The 13,163-nt window shown below is 42.4% G+C and overlaps 1 protein-coding gene across 1 annotated transcript; it reads right to left on the bottom strand.

Moving 5' to 3' along the window:
• Nucleotides 1-45: 45 nt before the first annotated feature.
• casd1 (CAS1 domain sialic acid O acetyltransferase 1) lies at nucleotides 46-12,017 on the bottom strand. Its single transcript, XM_030412697.1, has 18 exons — nucleotides 11,591-12,017; nucleotides 10,367-10,463; nucleotides 10,018-10,138; nucleotides 9,212-9,256; nucleotides 9,060-9,122; nucleotides 8,729-8,773; nucleotides 8,509-8,632; nucleotides 7,460-7,674; nucleotides 6,918-7,337; nucleotides 5,859-5,948; nucleotides 5,645-5,764; nucleotides 5,320-5,476; nucleotides 5,102-5,181; nucleotides 4,733-4,834; nucleotides 4,435-4,575; nucleotides 3,474-3,551; nucleotides 2,906-2,998; nucleotides 46-2,598 (listed from the first exon to the last, which is right to left on the bottom strand). The coding sequence occupies exons 1-18, from the start codon at nucleotides 11,826-11,828 to the stop codon at nucleotides 2,329-2,331; spliced, it is 2,499 nt and encodes an 832-aa protein (XP_030268557.1). The 5' UTR covers nucleotides 11,829-12,017; the 3' UTR covers nucleotides 46-2,328.
• Between the last annotated feature and the right edge of the window lie 1,146 nt (nucleotides 12,018-13,163).

The following is a 13,163-nucleotide window of genomic DNA, read 5'->3' as shown; positions in this document are numbered from 1 at the left end:
GACATGAAAAACGTCCGTTTGTCCCAAAAAAAGAAGCCAAACCAGCACATTTTATGAACGTATTATTAACAATGTACAACAGAATAAAAGCATTTATAAATAATATGGATACATTTCACATTTTAAGACATCACAAAAAGATTTACATGTAACATATCTCAAAGAGGCCCTGCACAGGGGTATAAATAGTTGTTGCTTTTACACGACCAAAGAGATCTATTAAGGCCCGAAACAATTACCAGATTTACAGCTGTGGATCAGTTATAGATGAGAAAACTGTCAGTAAACTTCACACAATAATGGAATTAGCAATATGGAAATGCCATTCTTGTCTATAGAATGAGGAGGAGACAGGTTATAGAAGTAACACATACTTCTTGGCTCTTGTTCAGTTTGAAAACGTCATCAGCTGAAAGACGGAGACGCCTTGAACCGGACATGTTTCAGTCTATGGAAAATAATTATTTCCTTTTACAGAGAAGCTCCTTAAATGTGCAGAAAACCACCAACACTGCAATATTTTACTACCCTGTTGTAAATGAAATATTCAAAATCAACACAATATTACACTTTGTTGTATCTGTGAAATGACCTGGACAAAACATTTGATATACCCAATAAAAATGTGCTGGCATCATGTTAAACTGTGTCTCACTGCAAAGATGAAACACAAATGCAGGTTGTACAATAAAAAGTGCTAATCTCTCTTACATGTCTGAGGACATACAGGCAAAGAAACATTGTCGATTTGTCAAATGACAAAATTTGTCATTTGTTTTCTGTTTTGAAATGTCTTCTCAGATCAGTCAGTGCATTGTCTAGTGGTTGTGAATCGCTGATGTGGCTCTGATGCAAAGTGTTGAAAGAAAACGGCAGATTGTGATCCCAGGCTACAGCACCGAAGAGGTTCTGTACGTAGGCGCTCCATGTTCAAAGGCATCGAGTCTTAAGAAATCACTTGTTCGCTCAGTCGCTCACACGCTGACCGAAGGTTCACCGGCTGCAACAGCAGAGGGAGGATATATTTATAGTTGTTAGTCCTATTTTACAATAACATGTGCAAGCTGATGCAGTTTCCACCGGAGCTATGAGGCATGTTTGTATCTGCAATGGAAGGATAACAGACTAAGACACAGCTGAAGCACTGCTGTATAAAATATGTGTCGCCCGCCATCGTACAAATATACACAGACTGAAGCGAGCTCGTAGGACAGACCGGGTGTCGGACTGAAGGCTCAGCCGCTGAGATGTCTCTGAGGCAGGTTATCATCTATGTGATGCTGGGATGGGTACAAAACTATCTATGTGTAATACTTCTTTCACAAACAGCAGTCATGAGCGCAAAGTACAAAATAAAACAAAGCAAAAAAAAAAAAAAGTATAAAATATAAGCTTAATTTAAATCATTAAATACTGTACATATCACATAGAATTTTAGAGCTACAGCAGGTGACCACGGTACCTTTCAGCACAAGGCAAACATTTGTAAATTACTCACAAAAACATTAGCAAAAATATGTTGAAGGATAATCCAACATTTTAACAATTGCACTCAAAAGTTTTTACTTAACTCCTGACCATCTTCTGTTTTTCCTTTATGTTTTTAAAATAGCTAATCGTTGGTCCATATTTTGTATATTTAGATATCTAACACTATTTTTGAAAGTCACCAGATATACTGTACAAAGAAATTTTTATAATAAAATGCAGCACGATTGAACATTTTTTTTTGTAGATATCTGAACATGTCGGTTATGGATCCACCTGAGTGTAAAAAAAAAAACACTTTCGACTGCTACTGCCATGTGGACGGAGCGTGTGCCTCGTGATGAAGATATAATGACGGGAAGTACAGAATGTGACAAAATAAACGTATTAGTATGTTTGGCTAAATAGATGCGACGCTGCAAAAATTCACACAGCAAGCGTAAGGTCTTGAAATTAGAGGACCTCTTGTTTGAAATAAGATTCCAGATCTCCGAGTGTCGTCTCTGCTCTTCTGCTGGATCGAGATGATGTAAACGTTTTTAACGGTTTGTCCTTTTTTTCTTCTTCTTCTTTCTTGCACTTTGCCCTGAAGGAGTATCAACCCCCTCTTTTTTTGGGCATTTTCTTTTCTTCAGTGTGCGACTTTCACAACAGTCAAAAAAGTACAGACTCTGCTCGAACGTGGCCGGCAGAGAGACACTGTCTTCCCTGTGTTTTCACTCAACACAACTGAGGGAACGTCCTGCAGGCTCCAACTCCAGGCCTGCTCCTCGCTGCGATCTGTTACCTCACTCCAAACTCGGCCGGTTCGTGGCGAGTTTGGAGTGATCGAGGTGTCCATCAGGCGCCGGGTGTAGGCTGGCTGCCCCTGGCTAACAGCAACACAGTCAGACTGAAGAGCGCCATGGCCGCCATTCTCTTCAGCAGGGCCACGCTGTCTTTGGGAATGACCACCTGGGCCAGGTCGTTGGTGATGAGGGAGATCTCGTGTGCCACGCAGACAAAGATGAAGGTGCTGACCATGATGTTCAGGGAAGGGATTCCTGGGATCAGGACCAAAATCCCCTTTGTGTCTGCTGCCAGCCAGATGTGGTACTGGCATATGAACAGCTGGGGGAGACAAACGAGGCGTGATCAGTGGTAAGTCATGTAACGTGTCCAGAGAGCAACACCACATTACTTATAAGGCTGGGATGGACATCAGCTGCTTCTTTGACATTTACTTGCAGTCATATTCTTGTTCCTGGTATTTTATTGGTATTGCTCCATCATTTTATGACCATTACCTGACCTCAGGTTTGGCTGGTTAATCATATTAGTTCTATGGTACCCTTTGCAAATGCCCTGGCTTTAGTGGGGGACATAAAAGCAGACTTTTTATTATATTATTACAACTTTACTGCCAGCTCTGTCTTACCTCCAAAGAGATCTTTCCAAACCATGCAAAGAATGAGCTATATATAGAGCGGGCGTAGCCAGGAATGTTCCTGATGAGAATGAAGGCCAAAATCTGTGGACAAAGACCGCAAGAAGGCATTTCAAAGAGTAAATACATGAAAACACAATGAACGTAATAAGAGACTTATATAGTTTGAAGTTGAAGGCTGAAGTGAAACTATCACAACTACTAAAGTTAAGAGTGATAGAAAGACAGGAGGTCCAATGAGGGATATCAACGATGTGCCATCTTGGCCAGTTCAGGAGGAAAAAGCTTAACTATGTTGTAAATGACCTCATCTAATGTACGACTTCAAACACGATACCAGGATTATCTAAATCCATGAAGGAAGGCACTCCCTTGTTGTGACATTCGTATCATCCTGCCCATTGTGCAACTAGGATCATGAAATCATACATTACAGTCGGGCAATTTAAAATAACACCACTGCATCCTTTCATTAAAATACAACAGTTGTAGGATCAACAGAGATGAGTGATGACACGACAGGTTTGCTGTAAACAAGAAAAGAGATGAAGTTCGTTACCTGGACCACAGAGATGTAAGGATGCATTTCGTTACACTCCGTTTTGGTTTTGCAGCTGCTGGCCCATATCGAGTACGTCTGAGACAACGAGAGGGGACAAAAGTTAGCAGCAGGTTTGAATCTTCAGCTTGGTTAACTTGGTTTGATCAGAACATAACCAAAGCCGACTGCACTGCAGTCCTGAGCTGGTTTGACTCAACAAAGAACAGAACGCTGCCTCACAGCCACACAATATACATTCAGCACCAGGTAGACGTCATCTATGTGAGGTGAACTATACTGACTTCATCTTACATTCTGCAGCATGTTGATGCCGTTATCAAGATCACAAAGTTCTTGATTTCAGTATCGTGAGGAAAGCGGCTTTGTTATCTCATGATAAGCTAATCACAAGATAACAAGAGGCCGCTATCACTCCTGTTTACCAGAAATCAGGAGCGCCATGCCAACATGCATAAAAGGTGGTGAGTCAACTGCAGCGACTGATTTAAGCTGAAAGTGTTGCATCACAGTTCATCTACTGTTGATCGACACATTAAACTGTACTGTGATAAAAGTCTACCACAAGCAGAAATGACTTTTGGTGGAGATAACATTCAGATCACAGTCGAGTGAACTTATAATGTCTTTCTTCGGATGGTGACGTACACGTACCCTGTGATCACGAGAAAACAAACTTTACCATCTCACATAAAGCACCAAATAAATAACTGCGAGCACATGCTTTGCTTCCGACTGCAGACATTCCTCAACACAAAGAAGACTTTCCTCCAGACACACTCAGCAGCAGAAGGTTGCCAAGTGTCCGCCCTTCCCTCTGAAACCATTCTGTCCTGAGCTCCAATTAATTCATTGTTAGGATTTATATCGCTAATAAGATGGAATAAATTACAGCAGCATAAAATAAAATATGACATGTATGAACAACATGTCTGAGAAAGCCAAGTGTGAAGAGTCTTACTATGAAGGAGACGACGGAGAGGAGGAGGAGCAGGTTGGAGATCTTGGCAGAGAAGAGAGCGTCTCCTTTGCCCTCCGACAGCACCTGACGCTTCTGCAGCACCAGATAGATGAAGGCAAACAGCATCCCGTGTATCACCGCCTGCAAAAAAACATTACCATGTCAGAAATGTTTGGAACATTTGGCCCCACTAGAAAAAGCTTGTGATCTGGTTTGACACACATTACATCTCTCAGAATGTGTGTTAATGCAAAGCGCCTCGACTGGGTGCAACTGAAGCGAAACTCATTTTACTTACAAATCTGTCCAGCTTCCATCTGAACCACCACTCATGGATGCTTCCGTTCAGCTCAAAGAGTTTGGAGATGGGCCACACGGAGAAGATACTCTCAAAGAAACCCTGCAGTGACGGCGCCAGAACATGAATATCACATAAACACGGCTTCAAACAAGGACCCAACCAGAAATCTAACTAACTACACACAATTTGGATGCACTTTCATCTATTTTATATTACAAATGACTTATTCTTTCACATTGTGCTGTGTGGCAACACCAACATGTGAGAATTTACACCGTTTGCATGCATCAATAAAAGCCTGTCATATAATTAAATTCAGTTTTCACCAAACTACAGTCAGATTTACACGGTTATGAATTCACATACCTGTGAATAAGCAAAGAAGCAGATGAACATCAGGAGGCCCAGTAACTTTGCCAAGACCCCGAGGTGCCACATGCCACTATCTGTTCGGAGGACGAGACAGCCATCAGAAAAAGTGCTTTTTCTAAACGCAAACCTCCTGCTGACGTGTATTCTTGATTCACAGAGTCTGGGACTTTGGATATTATGGATATTACAGAGTGAGACAAATCTAAACCTACTGTTGGCCTTCTTCTGAAGGATCTGAGGCCACATAGCCAGCGTGCCGTAGATGACGACAAACCAGAAGGTGACCAGCGGGACAAAGTAATAGAACTGGTAGGGTCGGTCCATCACCACACACAGAACCAGCACCAGGAAGTTCAGACGGAACAGCACCTGGAGTGGAACCAATATGAAATGTGTCAAATAGAAATTACACAGACTTAACAACGCCTGTGTTTGGTTTGAGATTAATCTGAGGCTATCTCATGCTTCAGTATGATAACATAATGATGGAGGAGTGGCAGTATATCCTGGTTAAAATATAACTAACTGCACTCTCACCTGGCACACTCTATACAGGCCAAAGTCTCCTTTGAGCCAGAAAAAGGAAAAGTGTCCATATCCAGTCTGGAAAAGATACGCAGCCACCAGCACCCGCACATGCATGTACACCGGAATGAACTGAAAGACACAAAGAAAAATACATGTAAGCCTTTAAATCTCAATGTGAAATGCCTCAAAGCTGGTTACTCCCAATCAGATGTGTGGCACTCACAGCGCTGGCTCCAGATATGTGATAGATCAGGATGACCAGCTGCATCCAGCCTTTCCACTCGTCTGTTTGCTCTCTGTTGAGTAATTTGGTCTGTTTGAAAAAGGAGAAGATAGAACATGTAGAACTCTACTATTGACACACAAGTACAAATCGTTAGATGTTTACTATGTAAACAATAAATGGTTTTATAAAGCCAACTGTTAGCATCTATTATACATGACACTCAGTAGAGCGCATACCTCCACCAAGGCCAACATGTTCCCTTTATATCAATCTAACCCATCAAATATGAATCCTGATACCACCAGGATGATCATATCTAGGATTCGCATCACAGTGCACTCAATAACAGATACCAGCCACCTAAATACACCTGATCCATAAATTAGTAATTATAAACTGATAGAATAAATTATCTCTCAACGTTAAAGAAAGTGAGAAGAATCCCCAGATCCTTTCATCCCACAGTTGGGGTTTATTCTGGGCCGAGGCCAATCCTCCGTCCAAGATTCATGGAAATCCTTCAGTAGATTTTGTGTCATCGATCATCTGATCATCTATCTGACAGATGAAAATATAACTTCCTCTGCAGAGGTGATAACTGCTAAAAGACTATCGCTATGTAACGTACCCCGACAAGTTCAATGCCAAACAAATATATTCATCCTGCAACGCTAAAACTATGTTATCAGTTTTCATCATGCTACTTCATTTACTTTTTTTCCCCCATGCACACTTATCGAGGTGTTGAAATGACTGAATTGAAATTCCAAACTCTGTCTCACTATGTAGGATCCCTGTTAAAGCTCGTGGATACCTTTTATGTGTTTTGCATTTAGTTAAAATGTTTGTTAAACTCTGATGGAAACTATAATTTCACACTACATTCACATCTAACCTCCTTCCATCAACACGTCTGGTAGGCAGACAAGACAGCAAAATCTCAGGAAACATATCTTCTTTTTAAAACACCAACTCAGTATTTAATAAAGTGAATTTATGACGTTGTTCGAGGCGTCCCCATAATAAAACTTACTGCACTGAGCAGTGGCTTCTCACCTCCTTGCTGTTCTCACTGTAGAACACTCCCAGGACAAAGATATAGATGAGAGGGATGAAGAATGTCGAGTGTGTGTAGAACTTCTGCTCTTTCATGAACACATCTGCTCTGTCACAAAGGTAGAAATAGCCCATGATGATGCCCATCCTGCAGAGGGCCTGGAAGGGCGCCTTTGGACCCAGGGGGACAGCTGCAGTCGCTGGCTTCTTCTCCTCAAGGCTCTCCACGTCTGGGGGCACAGGTCGGCGGTGGCGGTTGTTGCCAAGAAGGTGGAGGACCACGAAGATGAGAGCAGAGCCCAGGAAGAAACACGCCGAAAGCTTCTGGAGGAGGTTTGGGTGCGGTAAGGTCTGGCAGCAGGAGCCGTCAATGGGCCTTAGCTGCTTGTTGCACACAGAGTTCATGAGGACCATGGCGCCCTGACAGGAGGATCACACAGGGATGTGAGTAATATAACCAGACAGCGCTACCATGACAGCTGAACCTGAGCCACTGAATAGAACCATCTAATTACCAACAAATAATGTGTAACCCTGCCTACCACATTCCTGGTGCTCTCAGGCAGGTGCAAGCCGTCATCTGACAGGGTGATAGTTTCCATCGCAGCCTGGCGGGACGCAGCCAACAGCTTGACGCGGGACCTGCCATTACGCTTGCTGCTGTTGAGCACGTCCACCGCGGCTTCATTGTAGAGCTCAAGCTGCTGGTTGGTGATCATTTTCCTGTTGTCACTCAACACCTCCTCATTTACTGGGTCTGGGAGGACAGGGGTGTGATGGTGTAGGTTTGTGCAGAGTGAACAGGGACAGATTGAGTTTAGAGGCTGCATGTGTGAGAAACTGACAGGCACAAAAGTCTGCAACTCGTCCAGACAAGTAGACTTTTTAGTCCAAAGCTCTAGATTAAAATGTGGCTCTTGTGACTGTAAGTCACGATGTCACTGTTAATGTGTCTGTTTGGACTGTAGAGGTTAGATGATCACGAGGGACTCAAATGTAAAATGACTTGGAGGGTGTGAACCATCGAGTCATTCTCACTAGGGCTGTCATGTCCTAGTCGACTGGTTGATACGTTCTGGCTCGAAATACATAGCGAAATGATTGTGTCTGTCAATTATTATAACATGACAAAAACAATTGTCTAAATATTCCTCAACAGTTCTTGTGCCGATATCAACTAGTTGACATGATATATTTTCGGAAATCATGGGCTATGATAATGTGCAGATGCATGTGATGCAAAACACTGTCAGAGCCGACAGACTCGAGTGTGTTTATTAATTAATTCATTTTAATTAATTAATTTCAGTGCAAAATGATAGGGTCAAAAACTATTTAATCTAAAGCAAACAGCCTACCAGTCTTCATGTTTATTATTTTGTTTAGTTTATTGTTTATTAAAATCAATTAGTCGATTCTTAGTCGAAATTTCACGGCTTAGGTCGACCAAGGATTTCTTTGGTTGATTACAGCCCTTGTTCTCTCAGTTATCCCCTTTGACATGAACACACAGAGTTCACTGTGGTGAACGGAGCATGCAGTGATACTTCACTAACATGACGGATGGGAAGAACCTCAAAGCTGAGCTCACCTTGCAGGACCCAGTAGACCTCTCCGTGGTCAGCCAGCCGCTCCAGGTGCACAGCGATGGCTGTCAGGTTGACTTTGTACTGCTGCAGGGCCTCGCTGCTGCCACTGTGCAACTTGATGGACCACTGTGGTAAATAGATTCATGGATGAGATTAAGATTGACATAACTCAGCCACCACGAAATGTGCAAGCTTTGCTAAGCACTCATTTAGACAGCTTACTGTGGCAGCGCCGAGGATGACAACATCTGGCTTTGCTGAAGCTTCCTGCAGCACATGGGAGGAGTTGGGATTAGAAAAGCAAATCCAGGTTTGTACAGCTGCATCTAATAATTATTTTCATCATTCATCTGCATATTCATGTTTAGTCTATAAAGTGTGAAACAAATATGAGGTGTGTGTGTCAGTGCAGTGTCCTCTTGACTCTTCATTTAGTATAATAGATGACAGAACAGCAGGAAATACTTTAATCCTTTAATATTGCAGCTCTGCAGGTTTCTGAAACCTCCTCACATAACAATGCTCACCACCTGTTAATAACATGCAATCTTACTTTTGTCCATGATGTCAAACGCTCCTTCATGGAATTATTTGCCTCTGGATGCCACAGGAAGTCCTGCACACAAAGGACATGTTTCATTTCTATCAGTGTGTGTGTTTACAGACTGAGAGCAAGAGATACAAAAGGAACCAGAAATAGCTTACCACATTAACGGAGGAGCTCTCATCTTCAAAAGAAATGTCCTCGTGCTTCAGACATTACATGGGCACAGACAGACAGACAGACAGACAGACAGACAGAGAGAAAGAAAGAAAGCCTGTGAGGAAGATACTGTTCCTCTTTTTCCCCTTCTTGAGATCAGACCCAAAATAGTCAGGACTGTTGCATAACTCTGTGCATACCACTGCTTCATTATTTGTAGATACAGTTGTTTGTCTAAACCACTTTGGTATTTACTCACACTGTGTATTTTTTAAATGCCACCTATTTTAGGGTTTCCTGGTCTTCATCATAGAAGCTCGACAGGCAGGATGTCGTCTCTGTACATAATGAGAGCAGAGTACTGCAGTGCCAAGGAGCAACAGTAATGTTTGGAGTTTTTCCTCCTCAAGAACAGAAAAAAAACCAAAAACATCTGAGACTTAATCTGTGCAAAAATCTGTTACACTCAATCTGTCATAATCAACTGAGGAAGTGTGTGAGGAAAAAACATTTTGTACAGGAAGACACAGGCAGTCTCAAACTGTTGCAACACATGCAGCGCTACCACTCTGCTCCTCTACATATGCCTTTGGTTGGCATCTTGAATGGGATTTGTGCATGTGATGGGATAGGTGGATTTTAGAACAGAGTATATTTATTCATTGTGATAAGATACCTTTAGTTTGTAGAGTGTTCAGGACACATGAGCTGAAGCTGAATGTAGGAAAGACTCACAGTGTTCACACAACTCTCACTTCTACCGCTGAACAATTTTCAAGGAAAAACTGGTGCTCTTTCTCCGAATTACCTTGTTTCCATCTTCTCTTCGCTCGGGATCAATAACTTTGATGAAGGAATAAAATAGCTGCCTGATTCGTGAATCACCAACAAAGGCCACCCGCTTTTCAGCAAGGCAGGTTTTGGCTTCACTGTAAGACAAAATAACAGAAAACTACATGCTTAAACAATCACAGACAGCAATCACTCATGTGCGGAGTGGTTCTCTTTATAAGCTAATCAAAAGCAGATCTTATTACAGTCGATGCATGTGACAGTACCTTCTCAGCTGGTTATTTTGCACATAAATTACCCGTTCACTCTTACAGACAGACACAAAGACACAGCAGTATAGGAGCCTTGCAGTTTGTGTGACTCACATGCTTTTGTATTTGTGCATCATGCAGCCATACGGCTGCCACACGTTCTCCCCCAAGTAACGTCCTCTGGACAGCAGCCATTCACATGAGTCTCCGCCTGCAGGCAAGACACACAGGATCTAACAGTAAGTAAGAGCAAACACAACAAACACTGCTCTCCCTTTCACTCACAGTTTCTCCCTGACTACAGCTGAAACCTGCTGTCTCTTTAATTCCCTGGATTTTTATTCATTGCTGTCAAAAGGCTTGTATACAATACCGGCTCTGCTGGGGGCCAAGGTACAAAATGAAGCCATCAGCAATTTAGCTCCTCCATAAATCTCTCCTGCTATTCATGTGTGTGCAAAATGAAAGGAGCCATCTGCAACTGAATCAAGCCATAGAAACAGGCGAACATGAAGGGTTGGCGGGCTGGCGAGAGAAGTGGGCATGTAGTGTCATCGCCAGCCAAAGCAGCTGCTGGGACTGTGTGTGCACAGAGGTCTCTGGTTCATATCTCCTTTCATGGGCAGAGTCCACTATATGTAAACCCAGCTGGAAGGTGGATCTGTGCCATGCTCATATTTCTTTACAGTCCCACTCTGGGCTTTGTGCCATCGCTGTCATAGTCTGTCTTGAGGTGTGAGACAAGGAAAATGATAAGCAACCCATTATACCTGAAAACGAGTGTCAAGTGTGCATCAGTGTACCTCACTAATCTGTGAAAGACCGGAGACATACAGCAGGCTGCTACCATACTGTACAGCTGCAGCTGGTAGCGTTACTTTCACATTTCTGACAGCATTTATCCTTTTACGGACGCTAACTGAAGACTTACTACCGGGATGTAATTGGCATTAATCTCCCATTACTAACATCCTTGTTCTGTATTGCTAGCTACATCACCTAACACACGGCTTCACAGGCTGTAATCAAGCGTGTCCTGACAGGAGCATGTAAACACAGCTAACGCTAGCATAACGCAGTGTTAGCTTCAGTATGCTAAGATAGCCAGTCGAACAGATTTTAGTTCGTGCAGCTAAGTTACCATCAGTCGCTTTAGTCTGACTGTGTGAGCTATCCTCCATCTACATGCTTTAATGTCCAAAACCTTTCAAAGTAACGCTGCAGCAGAGACAAGTAGCCCCAGACACAAGCAGCTAGCTAGCTAGCTAGCTAACGTTATCAGTAGCTTGTGTTCTCTGGCTGCATCGATACGAGTGAAATAAACGTGAGAACACTCACCTCCATAGTACCGCGAAGCTGTGTGAAACACGAGGAGCAGAACGACGAGCGCTATCGATATCAGTTTGGCATTTTTAATGGTGAAATGTTGATTTATCTCGCGTTTGCCCAGGCTATAGGCCAGGACCGCCATCTTTGCTCCTCCATGACAACAAGCACCTGTGCAGTCTCGCGGCGCCTCTCCGGGTGCACCATCTGCCCGCTCCGCTGCTCCCTGCGGCACCGCCTCCTCCGGCATCACCGCTCAGCGCAGCAACACGTCACCGTCCACAAAGTGTCTCGAGTCTCCACAACTTCACCAAGTTACTGTCCCGGAGAGACACAGTGACGTCAGCACAACTTTGCGGGAACAGTCAAAGTTTGATTAGTTCACAAAGCGAAGCCGCGCGCGTGATCAGGTGTGTTGGAGACATCAGGCTCGTGGTGATGAGATCCTGAGAGAAAAGTCATGAAACAGAAAGTCATGAAACACAAAGTCACATGACTTCTGTCCAATCATCAGACTCACTGCAGGCTCCACAGAGTCAATGATTGTGTGTTTCTGGTAAATGATCATTAAATATTTATGACGTGTTTGCTCACCATCAACATCAGGATACTTCTCACCGTCCCACCAGAGCACAGCTGGACAGTCTGACGTGTCTGATCAAGTCTGTGTGGACGGGCATGGATCAATAACACTAATCATTTACAGGGTTTTTAGTTTTTATATTATTTTATATATTTAAGGTTAAAGATGTGAAGTTTTTTGATAACAAAACAAAGTTTGTGCTGAATGCATCACCTCCTCATTAACTCTTCACTGTTCCATATGTCTCATCCCTTAGCAAAAAGTAGTTTATTCAAGTGTAGTACAAGTATACTTATTTTATACTAAAACTGAGGCAGTATACTTGAAGTGTACTTTTTATATGCTACATTTTATATACTTAAGAAAAGTATAGTGAAGTATACTTGGCTTATACTGAAAAGTATAAAGAATAGTCTAAGACTAAGTACATTAATACTTAGACTTATACTTTAATACTAAAGCTTATACTTGTACTTTAGTATACTGTGGACTGTGGCGCAAAGACTCTTGGGTATTCTGTTGTTGTTGGTGTAATTATGGTTCCTGAATGTGTTTGTGAATAAGATGATGTGTAAGATGGTTGCGGGTTAATTCACATCCTTGTTCTGTGGTTAAATTGTGTCGAATTAACAAAGATGATAAAAATGTTGGCACCGTGGGTGAGGGGGTGTTTTCCGGGAGAGACTTCCTGTCCGTTAAGCTGTGAGCATGTCTGATAATAAATGGTGAATCTCTTGCTAGAGAGATACATTACAAGTACTAACACTTATGATAACTTGATGTAAGTACAGAAAAAGGCTGAGTCATTGAGTTGTGCTTACATTTAATTTAGCAGAATAAAAATGTTTTTCACTACACACATTTGCTTTGAGGTACTACCCCTCAACTTACATGTTAATAAAGTAAAATGTGGACTAAAAGTATATACTTAGTACACTAGTAGTATATAGATGAGTGTACTTGATGTATACTTGAAAGTGTACTTCTGTAAACTTAAAATGT

This window comes from Sparus aurata, chromosome 3 (genome assembly GCF_900880675.1).
Source record: "Sparus aurata chromosome 3, fSpaAur1.1, whole genome shotgun sequence".
In the NCBI taxonomy this organism is placed as follows: domain Eukaryota; kingdom Metazoa; phylum Chordata; class Actinopteri; order Spariformes; family Sparidae; genus Sparus; species Sparus aurata.
The sequence above is the reverse complement of the archived record's forward strand: the minus strand, read 5'-3'. Positions and strand labels throughout refer to the sequence as shown.